We start from the raw sequence: 14,326 nt of genomic DNA, 5'->3' as shown, positions 1-14,326 counted from the left end.
GCTAAGAAAACTTTCCCAGGATCACACAGCTAGTAGATGTTTGAAGTGAGATAACCAAAATAATAAACTTTAACATTTACACATATCTCATTTGATCCTGACAACAACTCTGTGGGGGTAAATGCTATTACTATCCTCAATCATGCATGTCTCTTCCTGAAGTGACTCAGAAACCAAATTCACTCATTTCATTCCACAGTGATGTATAAGCATTATTTCCACCAACTAAGCATCACTTTATATTTAACTTATATCTCCCCACTGTGTGCAGAAACATGTAAAATGGCCCTAAGCACCGAAATTCCAATTATATTGTAATTTTTTGGCAGTTTATTTACTTTTTCAAGTGGTGTATAGATTGTGGTGTATAATTGTGATCATATGATCCTATTCTTCTAGATATTGGCAAATGTTAAATGTTGGCAAATTTCAATGACAGATTGCAGAGTTTTAATTATTTCCTTGCACAGTTTCCAACAATCAATCAGACTGGATGCTGTCTATAATATGTGGTTACAAAAACCTGTTCTTGCTTAACTATCGTTCAATAAACTGTTCTGTTTGCCTTTGTTTGTTTCCTTAATGCTTAAAGGCCTTATACATGGTGGTTAACAAATATATTTATATTGTTGATTGACTCTGTAAAGAAATCCACGATGTTTCCCTGATGTGTCTACCAACGTATCATTATTTGAGTTCCTTTGGATGTCATTCATTGGACTAGGTAATCAATGGATAGCATATATGCTCCATTGGTTTTCACAAAATGTTGAGATATCTAGAGGAAAGTCCTTATCATGCTGGGTATACAGCCTTAAAGTGATTTAGGGAGGAGGAAGACAAAAAAAAAAACATGCTTGTTAAGTGGTAGATTGATTGATAAAACTCACAGAGTGAGAAGGCATGGATGGGTTGTACTCTGCACCATTAGATGCAGAACCTACGTGGATAAAATCACAGACCCATCAGAGTAAATGGATTACAGCAGGTATTTATATAACGTATAACACTAATAAAGGACAGTTTTAAAAAATAAGTTAACATTTGATTGTGTAAATCAGTTGAATAGTTTAATTGTTGAATTATGATATTTTCCATTTACATGAAATGATATTTCTGTTCTGTGGTAATGAACTGTTTTTCAAAGAAGTTACTTTAATCTGAAGAAATATAAGTATTAGCTAAGGCTGCCATCTAGTGAAAATCTAGTTACAAAGAAATCATTTCAAAATGACACCCAATTATTGCATTTTTTTATTATATCACTTCATTATTTAACATTTACTAATTTGAAAGGGTAAAAAACAATTATAAGCTTTAAAATGTGTTTCTCTCAAAGCATAACAAATACCTAAACACTTTTGATATTAAGCTACTTATTGATATTAGTTATTTTACTATAAACTAGTTAATTAACATCTAGAAACTGAAGTTTCCTTACTTATAAGAGTAAGAAATTCACTGTGTCATAGATTTAAGGGACATTACAAGTCATTTAGAATGAATCAATCAACAAACATTCCTTAAGGGATTTCCTTGTGCCAGGAACTTTAGGAGTTTCAGGTTATAAATAAAATAGACAATCCCTACTCACAAGGAGTTTACCTCCAAATGGGAAAAATACAAGTACATGTATTAGAATGCAGAGAATAAATTTAAAGGGAATAAACACAAATAAATACAATATAATTCGATGTAGTTTGGGTGGAAGGGCACTGCTATTTGGAGAAAGGAGAAAAGGCTTTTTGTAGGAGGTAATACTTGAGTTATGCCTTGAAAACAGGGATTATATGAGGTAAATGGAAGAATGGAGAGGATTCCATCTATCAAGAATGGCTAAAGCAAGCACAGATACAATCAGGAACTGAGAAAAGGTTACTTGGGTTGTACCAATTAGTTTAGTAGGGTGAATGATGTTCAGTAAGTTTAGGATGTTAAGCTGGAGCCAGACTGGTTCTTTAAAGGTCTTTAAAACCTAAAGAAAAGAGTTTATCTCAGAGGCATCATAGAGCCACTAGCTTATTGACTAGGGAAGTAACACGATCAGGTTTGTGTTTAAGGAAAATGACTTTCTAGCGGTGTGTAGAATAAACTTTAGAATCAATGACATAAATCAAAGACTGTTTGAATAATCAGGTGAGAGGTACTTGTGTCTGAACTAAATTAGTCCAGTTCTCTCATTTCAAATCTAGCAATTTCTCCATCATTCCACACTTTTATTTGAAGAGGAAAAGATAAAGACATGTCGTGGAGACAGACTCAATAATATGTGAGCATAGACTCATTATAAGAATTAAGAAAAGGGAAGAAGCACAGATGAAGAAACAAGGTGCAGTAAAAAGAAACAGAGAATTTGGAATGAGGGAGGGGGCAAGTTTAGGAAGCTCATAACAGGTTACCTACATATCCACGAATAACTTTTCCACTTGATCTAGAGGGCAAAAATTGACTATTTGTAACTAAGAATTATTTCTATACGTATTTGCTTAGTAATTCATTCTGTTAGTATCATCTATCATCATTCATTTCCCTTTTCAAGAAAGGCAATAATTATCCTTTGGGAGAGTCTGAAACTCTTTGGTCTTTGTTTTGATGGCACAAGAAAGCCTTAGAGTTTCCAAATGAAAAGGTATGATTTTTAGCACATCAAAAACAAGAGCTGAAGTGTTTCCAGGCAATGTTCCAAAATGTACATTCAAATATGAGCGTGGGCTTCAGTGACTCTTGCTATGAAAAACTGGACTAGATTCTTAAGGGAAGACCCTCAAGTGAGAAGTGAACAATTAGTGACACAATCACCAACGCATGTATTTTACCTATATAATTTCATATATATGTGAAATTATATACATACACACATATACATATGCATATATGTGTGTATCTATGTATGCAAGTATGCATATAAAATGAAGAATCCATCAAAACAAATTCTAATAAGAACTATGTCCCACAACATTGTGTTTCTATTTTGACTTAGTTTTGGATTGTTTTGTTTTAATGTCTGTGTGCTGAAAGTGTGGCAGTAGTTAAAGGTTTTTCTTTGTAGTCTTTTATTTTGTATTATAAAACATTTATTGATTATGATGTGCCATGAATACTTCCAAAATACAGGATGAGTTGCTCTTCTACATCTCCATAGCACTTTCAATTGAAAATAAATTATTAAAAAAATCCATATAGTGAGTTAATCTGTCCAATAATTCAGGTTTCTTATAATCCACAATTAGAAAGGTAGCTAGTCAAAACCAAGAACTCTTTCTTCCTTATTTGTATCCCCAGAATTTACCATGATGCTTCACATAGTGTAAGAACTAATCACATGCGTTTCCCCCCATTCATTAATTGTTTCCAGGAGCACTCAGAATTCTTTAATAATCTGCACTGTGGCTCCTTTTCCTTTATGAGTACCAGTGAATATAAGCTACTTAAGGAAACGGATTGTTCCATTTTTGTCTCTGTATTCCTCAGTGCCTTGAACATAGCAGATTCTTAATAAATGCTTGCAGAATTAACAAATGAATGAATGCAGTGAATCCAAATTAAAACAAAAATAAAGAAATTTTAAGCTAAAGGTCTTCCGTAACTTGACTCCAAACTATTCAGGTTTCTTTTACTGGACATCATTCATTTGCTATCATCACATGGGACCTATGTACATATTTATACCCTCAAATAGAAGACAAACTCCTTGAGGACAAGGACTGTTTTATTTTTTGCTATTTTTAAAAAATCTCCAGGGATCAGCATAGAGACTTTTCTGTAGTAGCTACTTAATAAATATTTTAATATTTAAAGCAATTAGAGATAATCATAATCATTTAAAATCTTTCCTCAGTTTTCTTTTCTTACCTTACTTCTTTGAAGGTTTTGAAATTTTAAATCAGAAATAGGACATAGGAATTGTATACAAGTCTTCCTGACTCAGAGGCCAGCTCTTGACATACCATGCCACACTACTGTATATGTTTCTGTATATGTAGTGTTGTGTGTGTGTGTGTATATATATATATATATATACATACATACGTATGTGTGTGCATATATATTATTACACACATATGCATTAAATACAAACATTACTCATAATTGGTGAAATCACTAATATTAGAGAGATAAGACTATTTAAATAGGACACTAAGTTAACTATAACAAAGCTCTAAACATAGTAATTTATATGATGAAACTACAGAAGAATTGGTTCATACAAGGTTAAGATCAAATTTACTAATACAATTTTTTCTTTTTCTTTGAAAGATGACAATAACTTTGTTCATAGATTCATAGAGAATTAGTATTACAAATGACTTTGGAGATAATTGAATTCTAATCCTTTATAACCCAAACAATTACAATCTAGAAATCTAGACAAAATTCAGAATAAGAAAAAGAAAAAACATAATTTAGTGTCCTTCCCATATCTTATCATTTCCTTTCTTTTTCTCCAACTCATTTAGATAACTTGAAAATATTTGCTTTTCATTGTTAAAAAATGTTACTTAATTGTTGCCAAAGAAGTCCCTAACTAATAAAGGAATCATGCTTTTACAGTATCTTCAAATCTCTTAACTATTATCTATTATTGTAACTATTCCATATTCAATTTGGGGGACTATTATTTTGGTTCAGTATTCCCTGATTATATATGCTTGTGCCAGCCACTATAAATACCAAAATGATTTTGCAAAACACACACACTGCATTTAAGCATTTGAGACAATCTATTTTGGTGCACTAGATATATTTCTTCTAAAACACATTAAATGGCTTCAAAAATTCTGGGCATGGGAGCAAATGCAACCCACCAAAAATAGCTATTCTTTTCTCAGCCACTGAAAACCTGTTATTTAATAGAATCTCTGAGTTTGAAGGGGCCATTAGAAATCATCTCAGTCCAGTTCAGAATACATTATCCCTCTTCCACATGAGAGGCCACTGTTTTGTAAGTGCAATGTAAGAAAACACTATACAACATGAATCTTAAAAATTAAGTAAGTGATGCCACTTTTTTCTCTTATATAAGTGTAAATGAACAAAACTGAAACCAAATGTTCAGATTGGTTATTATTAAAATTTCAGTATTCATGAGGAGCAACATGGTCTACTGTACTGATTAATGGATTTTCATTTTGGGTCCTGGGTTTGAATCCTGGCTCTGTCATTAACTACCTAAGTGATCTTGAACAAGTCATTTATATTCCGTGGATTTTAATTTCCTCAAATAAAGTTTCATCCTTTAAGGGGAAAAAAGCCACAATCCTTTTACTTAATCCCATCCTCCCATACCTTTCCAATCTTTCACTGCCAAAGTCATGAGAGTAATTTATACTTACTCTTTTCTCAGTCTCTTGCAAATTTGGCTTATGACCTCACCAGTGTGATAAAACTGATCTGATATTTCCCATGATGTTGTAATTGTCAAATTCAATAGCCTTTTATCAATCCTTATCTTTCTGGAACATTGCAGATATTATCAATGTTGATTAAAGACTCATTAATACTCTCTTCCACCTTGACTTATGCATTATTGTTCTCTCCTCATTAGCCTCCAACCTTTTGACTGCTTCTTTTCAGTTTTATTTTGTGGATCATTATTTAAAACTTAGGTGTATATTTCCAACTGAACCTTTGCCTTGGGCCTCTGCTCTTCACTCTCTCCCATATGGATATTATTAGTACCTTACATATAGCAGATGTCTATTACATGTTTATTTAATCAATCAACCACTAAACATATATTAAGTGCCTTCGATATTCTAGGCATTGTGTTAAGTACTTGGGATACAAAAAGAGGCATTGTTTGGATGTGGAGAGTAAGGTAAAAGGAAATGTCAAGAATGAGTCTAAGGTTACATGCCAGAGTGATTAGGAGGAAAGTGGTATCCTCACAGAAGTAGGGAAGTCTAGAAGAACTATGGTTTAGAGGAGCATAATGGTAATTCCCCTTTGATCACGTTGAATTGGCCATTCTGAGTGGACAAGAAAAAAAAATATAAGGTCTTGTACTGAGAAATAAGGGTAGTTGCTTTCTTTTCATTTTACTCATCATCATCCTAATCCTTCCAGGTAGGAGCTCTGCAAGTATTGGTCTTCAGCAATGCCAATCTTCTCTCAGTATATTCCTCCTCTTGACAACTGGATTCATTTTGACAGCTTCAGCTATCACTTCATGCAGATGATTCCTTAATCTATAGTTGCACTGTTAAACCACTTCCTGAGTTCAATATATTTATGATTACCATCAATTTACAGAGCATCTCCAATGGGAAGTCCTTCCTCTATCTCAAATTCAACATATTAAAAGTCTAGCTTCTTATCTCCTACTCCCCTCCCACACTCCTCTTTCCATGTTTTGCCAGTGGTCAGACTCCTATATTCATCTATTAAGCTTTGGTTCTTCCTCCTTCCTTCCTTTTCCTACCAAATTAGTTATGAAGCATGTTGATTTTACCTCTGAAATATCCTTTCCACCTATTCCCTCTTCCCTCAAATTCCCTTTGAAATCATCCTAGTACAGATGCACATTGCAATGTATATGGACTATTGCAATATGCTAACATAGTCATAACATGACTATGTCCAAACTACACTTCATACTACTGGATTTTGAAATGGGCCACTACAGAATAATGTACTATTTGTCCCCAAGAATTTTCTTATCTATACTTTATGTCTCAACAAACATCTAACAGTGTCTTCCACATATTAGTAATCAAAAACCTTGCTTAATTAAATCTGTAAAACAAGAGGATGGAATTATATGGTTTCTAAGATCCCTTCCAACTCAAACTTTTTAAAAACTCTATGAGATGAATCAATTATTTGACTGATTTTGACAGAAAGAATAGTCTAGATATTTAGGGAAATTACATTTCAATTGAATTAGAGAGTTTGTCATTTACATTAATAATACTGAGGTTATTTGCCAAAATATTGGAATTCTGCTAATTTAGACAAGTAATCTGAATAACGTGGGTAGATACCCTAGCTCCTTCTTAATTACTAAACTAATTAACATAAAAAATCCATAACCCAGCTCTTGCATGAATATTGCTACTGCATACCTTTTTTCTTACTTTCCTAAAATTGAATATGGGACCAATGTCAGTATTTTATGTCTATCACTAAGAGTATGAGGATAAGTCAATTTAATTCAATAATTCAACATGTGATATGTACTGTGTACAAGGAGTCAAGCAAAGTACTGGGAATACAAATGCTGTTCTTGCACTGGACCTCAAGCATTCCTTTATAGTGACTAAGAATTCCTCAGGAAAATACAGCTTATCAAATGAAAAGTCCAACTATTAGCATTTCATTTATAAGTAAAACCAGCTTCTCCTTGTAAACCTCAGTGTGATAAAAAATTAAAATGCCGGGATTATTCAACAATCACTGCACCTTTACTGTGCTTTCAATTTCTATTTTACCCCCTGGTTCTAGAATATCAGTTTTCCTTGATAATTTCTTGAAAGATAATGTCTAGGCTCTGTTTTTGATCATGGTTTTCAGATAGTCCAATATTTATTTTCATATTATCTCTCCTGGATCTATTTTTTAGTTCAGTGGTTTTCCTAATGAGATATTTCACAGTCTTCTATTTTATCATTCTTTTGGTTCTGTTTTATAATTTCTTGATTTCTTATAGTCATTAGCTTCCATTTGCTCCATTCTAATTTTGAAGGAATTATTTTCTTCAGTGAGCTTTTGGAACTCCTTTTCCATTTAGGCAGTCTGGTTTTTTAAGGTATTTTTCTCATTGACTCTTTGGACCTCTTTCACAATTTGGGTTAATCTATTTTAAAGTGCTATTTTCTTCAGTCTTTTGGGGGTCTCCTTTAGCAAGCTGTTGAATCATTTTTCATGATTTTCTGCATCACTCTCATTTTTCTTCTCAATTTTTCCTCCACTTCTCGTACTTGACCTTCAAAATCCTTTTTGAGCTCTTCCATGGCCTGCAACCAATTCTTACTTTCCTTGGAGGTTTTTGATATAGGAGCTTTGATATTGTTGTCTTCTTCTGGTTGTATGTTTTGATCTTTGTCACCAAAGTAAGATTCTATAGTCTGAGTTTTTTAATGTTGTTTGCTCTTCCCACCCAAATATTTGACTTTTTAAAATCTTTGTCTTAGGACTCTTTTTCCAGTGGGAGTGATGGTGGGTGTGGGTATACTGTCCCAGGTTTCAGGTGTTTTGTATCAGCCACTTGATGCCACACCATCTGTGAGCCCAGGGCTCCCAAACCAGCAGGAATTGCCGCTGCTGCTACCACTGCCACCATCCCCTCTCCCATCCTGGAGCTGGGACCAGGCTCCATCCTTACTGCCTTTCTCTTTCACCCAGGTCCTACAGAGTTTTCCCACTGAACTTCTATGCTGTCTTTGGCATTTGTATGGTGAGAAGTCTGAAGACTGCCACTGCTGCCAGTGATTCAGTTCCTTGAAGCATGCTCAGGCCCTGTCTGTGCTGGTGCAACCACATTGGACTGGCCTCTGCTCCCAGCCTGGTGCGATATACCCTTCCTGTTGAACTTCCAGGTTGTCTTCGGCTGGAGATCTGTTTCACTCTGGCATTTGGTGGGTTCTGTAGCTCTACACTTTGTTCAGAGTCATTTTTACAGGTATTTGAAGGGGTTTGAGGGCAAGCTTAAGCAAGTCCCTGCTCTTACTCTGCCATCTTGGCTACACCTTTGCATCTTCACTGTTAAAGCTATGATTTACATACATGGAGCACGGAAGAGAAAGAAAGTTTTACTTTGTACGTCGGACAGAAATCTCATCTCTCCAGATTAATTCTACTCAGTTCTATCTTTGCAGAGAAAATAATCTATATATCTGATGGAGTTTTAAATGTTCTGTATTTGAATGTAACTAAAAGACTGTGGTATAGTAGAAAGAGTATCATCACCAGAGAGCAAGAGATGAGAGTTTTAGTTCTGTCTTCACCATTCACCAACTCTGCCTAAGTCACTTAACTGCTATATACTTTAGCTTTTCATCTATAAGACAACAAAGTTGAACTAAGTTATTGCTAAAATCTAATTCAATGAATAATTACATGATAAAGTAATTTAATGACAGGCTAGCTTTATTCCACATGACTGTCTTGCTATGGAAACTTAAAAGCTGTAAAGGATCCCAAAATCAAACGCAAATAATGAATCTTCTCTACACTCCCATACTCCATATGAATATAATTCACAATAAGTGTAAGGGTTATGATTGTTCAAAGAAAAGAGATATAATTTTTGTCTTGAGAGGATCAAGGATGGCTATATGAAAAAAAGGACCATTTAATTTGATATTGAAGGAGAGAGAATACAATGAGCATTTAGATAGACTGAGGTACATGTTAATTTCCTTAGACAATAAAGATTTCATATAATAAATGATTATTATTCAATTTCCATGTGGACTAGTTCATACAAACTATATTTTTTTCTACAGCTATTGTCCACTTAAACTCAGAATGCTATACTGCTGGATGACCAAGGATAAGGTGATGTGAAAGCTTCTTTCTAATTCCAGGATATTTTTACATTTAGAAAGATACAATTAGAAAGACACCTCAAAGACAGGAAGTATTCCGGCAAGGCAGTAGCAAGCCCCACCTCAGCAAATTAGCAGGGGATCCGGAGCTCCAGTGGTAAAGTAGGCAAACGCCAATAGTAGGTCTCCCCATTTGCCTTAGAATAGCCAGGGCAAATAGCAGACTCCAGCTCCAAGAATCACCACATGCTTCAGTGTAGCCCCAGGCAAATAGGCAGCCTTCAGCACCCTCAACTCCTTGTGCTTCAGTGTAGCTCTGGGTAAACAGGCATCCTCCAGCACAAGAAGAAAGTACGTTACACCTTCACATGCTTCACAACAGCCCAGGACAAACAGGCACCTTCCAGGGCCCAGACCTCCACATGTTTCAGCATACCCCAGCAAGGGTGAAGAAGCTGTGGCGTTGAGGTCACATATGGTCCTCTAGGTCCTCAAGTGCAGCCCTTTGACGGTGTTCAAACTTTACAGAACAAACTTTTGTACAGATTTGTTCTGTAAAGTTTGAGCTGAAAGGACCACACTTGAGGACTTAGAAAGCCACATGTGACTCCTGAGCCCTACCCCTGGCCCGGAGCAACAGGCATCATCTGGTGGTCAGACCTCTACCAGCTTCCATGTAGCTCTGGAGAAAATCAGAGAAACCCCATGGGGCCTCAGCATATACCAGACATAACCAGTAGGACCCCAGCTCAGCGCTATAAAAGCTGCTATACTCCTACAGCCTCCAGCAGCACCAGCCACTTCCCACTCCAACCATTCATCACAGCACCAGACATGAGAGCCCCCATGGCTTCAGAGCAACATCAGTATAACACAAGGATAAATAGCAAGGGCCTGTAGCCACTGGCACAAAAAAAGCCTGAAACAGAGCCCCTTCCACCCTTGGAGCAGAGATAAATTTTAAAAAAAGGGAAAAGGCCAAAAAGATGAGAAAAAGAAAAAAAAAAAAGAATCTGACCATAGAAAGTTATTATTGTGACAGGGAAGACCAAGACACAAACTCAAAATAGGATAACGATGTCAAAAAACCTATGGACAAAACCCTAAAGGAAAATGGAAAGTGGTCTCAAGCCCAGAAAGAACTTATGGAACAGCTCAGAAATGAGTTTAAAAATCATGCAAGAGAGGTAGAAATGAGAGTAATGAAAGTGAATTATGAAAAAAGAGTCAACAGCTTTGAAAACTGCTTTAAAAGTATCCCTGGTCAAATGAAAAAGAAAGTACAAAAGCTAGTTGAGGAAAATGACACTTTAAGAGTGAGAAGTAGACAAGTAGAAAGTAATGACTCTATGAGATTTCAAGAATCAAACAAAATCAAAAGAATGAAAAAAAATAGGAGAAAATGTAAAATATCTCATGGGGAAAACAACTGACTTGGAAAATAGTAGAGACAATATAAGAATCATGGACTACCTGAGAGCCACAGTCACTTTATTCTTTCTCATGGTTCTGTTATCAGTTTCTTATTTCACAAATGTGACCAATATGGAAATATTTTTTTACATGATGGCACATGTATAAACTATATCAAATTGCCTACCATTTTCCGAAGGAACAGGGGAGGGAGAGAGAAAAATTTGAAACTCAAAATCTTGTAAAAATGAATGATAAAAATTTGCCATTGTGCATCCCACATGAGATAGAAAACATATATTTATCTCAGTCACTTAAAAGGTAATACTCAGAAAAGCAAACATAACACTAAAATATAATTTATATAAATTGGATGCTATTATATATGTATAAATTAGATATTGTAATTTTAAGATAAGGGATTTAAGTTGACTTATAATAATGGTCTGCATCTGTTCATGATTACTCATTCCACCTAAGACAAAACTAAATCAAAGCCTGTGCTTGAATAAGCTCTGTTGCATGGAGCATAGCAATTAGTAAAGAGAAGATTGTACTACATGTTGTGTCTAGGCCAGTTAGCTTTATAAAATCAAACTGCATTTTTTAATTCTGGTTATCTACCTTATCAATAATATCTCTTCTTGCTGAAGTAGGTCTTAGGGTAACCTTGTGCAAGTGGTTCAGCTAAACTCATCATCACTATGGTAAACAGTTTCATAATCCTTCAGATATTCTTAATTTTATTAAATTTACTACTTAAGTGATTTTACTTTCATGGATTATTCAGTGATTTTTGTAAGCTTCTTATTTTCTAACCTGAGACCTATAGATTTGTGATTTTTGTGACTGGTTGACTATTTTTGAATATGATAGAATCACATTATATATTCAGGACAATATATAGACAAAGACGAGAGCATGTAATAATCATCTTTCCAGCTAGCAAAGGGAATTTGTCTCAAACTACCCATTGCTAAAAGACAAAGTTCAGAGGAGGAAAGTTCAAAGGAGGAAAATTCAGATTCCTAAAATGATCAACAGGAAACTTACATAACTTGAATTCTTGTTTGAAAGTATTTTAATTAAAAATATTTAAATACATAATTGCATGTAAATACATTAATATATATACATGCTCACATATGCATGTACATACACATATTATATATATATACAGTTTATATGAGTATATCTGTATCTATTCGTATATTTCATTGACTTTAAATTCTCTGTATTTGTTCATGATGTCAAAAGGATTATAATCTTGATGAAAAGTATGTGAGTGTGTGTGTGTGTGTGTGTGTGTGTGTGTGTGTGTGTATTTGGATGCATAGAATACAGGAAATAGCAAGGACAAGACGGTGACTTCACTTTATGTATAGTTCAGTTAGCTGGATGTAGCAAAGTAAAACAAAAATCTAACTTCCCACCTCTACCATTCATATACAAACAATTGTATAACACTTGATATTTTTTACCTTGAAGCCACCTTAGGAAAAGATAATATCTGTTTTTTTCTGATACTTACCTGAAGAGAGTTTGCACATTTACAATAGTTTTAGCATCTGCCATGTAGTCTTCCTCAGCACTCATAGTACTCTCTTTATCCACAACCACCATGTTAGCAGCAAAGGTCACTCCACACCTAAGCAAGTCATCTAAGCTTTTGTAAAAATGAACAGATAGAAATGGACTTTTAAAAATAATACAGCATTAGAATGAATTTATTTTAAAAAACCCACTTCTTTATCCTGGCAACTTTAATTGCTTCTTTTGACTGCTTTGCAATTGTCCTTCTAAGTTCAGGAGTTAATGGTTTCACAGAAGATGTGTCACCAGAATTAAATGAGATATCTGCAATTCTGTAGCATATCCCAAAAGTCTTAGAGCAGTTTTAAACTAGCTTAAAATTGGATTAACACATTTTGGGATACCCTGTATTTATTACCAATGGAAAAGGAATTATAATCTTGATGAAAGTAACATTAGATCTGAATTTCATCTTGCTGGTTTTCAGTTGTTCAAAAATAAAGGGTTGACCAATAAGGACAAATGAAATAAAAATGCCAAACATTTCACAACAAAATAGCAACAAAATTGGAAAATTTTAGAGTTGTACTATGCAAAACAAATGTAATTTTCAAAGATGCAACATTTTAACTTTTCATTCTTAAAGATATTTGGACATTAAAAACAAATTATTAATATGTGTCTGGGTTGGGATCAAGGGAAAAGAAAAAAATGTAAAATTTTCATTTTGCAAAACATGATTCCTTTCCTGCATATCAATTTGCATAAGTGACATAGAAGAGGTTTATGACAGGCTTACTCTCAAATGGGTGGTAACATATCTCATGGATATATTCTGATATATCAGTATGGCCAATTTGAAAATTATGAGCAAAAACAAATATTTTACCTAAAAATCTGGGTCTGGTTTTATGGAGACTAAAGGACAAACTCTTATTTACTGTGACCTAAACACTGAAATCAATACTCATTTCTATCACTTTCAAATTCATCATTTACCTTAGTATTCTTTTAATTTTAAATTCACTTGCTATTATGAAAGCCCCAAGGGGAAAATCATACTTCCATCACCTCCATACAAACCAAGCAGAAGGAGTAAAATAGAGGAATGAATGACTAGATTAGAAAGTAAAAACTGTTTTAGTATGAAAATTGTTGAAGATATGTGATGAGAGATGGGTTGGTAGATCTTGCTGTCTCTCGATTTAAAATAGAATACATAAAAATGAAAGTTATTTTTGAGTTATCAGTTGAAGCAACATGGCCTTGAGGATATTTTACAACTAAATGATTAGTTGGGTTAGTTATATGGTATTACTGGGAGTCATTTTCCTTTCATGAAAATGCAGGGGGACAGGATTTCTTACTCTGTTATAAGGTGAGAGGGTATTACCAAAGCTTTGGGTCCAAGATCCCCAGGAGTAGTCCAGAAAAAATATTTCTCTTGAATCAGGAACAAGGTTCTGTGGCTGAGATTTTATGGCTAAAACTGTGGAAACAGAATGTTATTCCAAATAAATCTCCGATGGAGAGGGGCCAGGACCATAATACTCCACAATATGATGACCTAAAATTTTAACTTCCTAGGAATATCCATTTTTTTCCTTAACCTAGGAAATTTAAAATTGTTAATGAATCTACCAGAATAAATAAGTAGGAAAAGATAGATGGAATATGAAAGTGATAGTTATTTATTCACCATGAAAATATCTAATATGCTTATTTCTTCTTCAATTCACCTTACTGAACTGTCGTCACTTCACCATCCTTCAACATTGTAAATAGTATGTTCACCAAATATATTGTATTCAAAAAGATGGAAAAAAATAAGCAAAATTAAAATCTTACTCTGCTGGGGAGTTATACATGAATAAGAATCAAGATAATAAAAA

The 14,326-nt window shown here is 34.2% G+C and overlaps 1 protein-coding gene across 8 annotated transcripts in view; it reads right to left on the bottom strand.

Moving 5' to 3' along the window:
* Window positions 1–14,326, bottom strand: part of KCNT2 (potassium sodium-activated channel subfamily T member 2) — a 528,526-nt gene that overhangs the window by 80,077 nt on the left and 434,123 nt on the right. For 6 of the 8 annotated variants that reach the window (XM_072648322.1, XM_072648323.1, XM_072648325.1 and 3 more), the window contains one exon: window positions 12,433–12,567. The exons of the other annotated variants lie outside the window; for them this stretch is intronic. In XM_072648322.1, coding sequence (XP_072504423.1) covers window positions 12,433–12,567 — 135 coding nt within the window. The remainder of the gene's footprint in view (window positions 1–12,432; window positions 12,568–14,326) is intronic. 8 annotated transcript variants of the gene reach the window in all.

Source organism: Notamacropus eugenii, chromosome 2 (genome assembly GCF_028372415.1).
Source record: "Notamacropus eugenii isolate mMacEug1 chromosome 2, mMacEug1.pri_v2, whole genome shotgun sequence".
Taxonomy (NCBI): Eukaryota; Metazoa; Chordata; class Mammalia; order Diprotodontia; family Macropodidae; genus Notamacropus; species Notamacropus eugenii.
The sequence above is the reverse complement of the archived record's forward strand: the minus strand, read 5'-3'. Positions and strand labels throughout refer to the sequence as shown.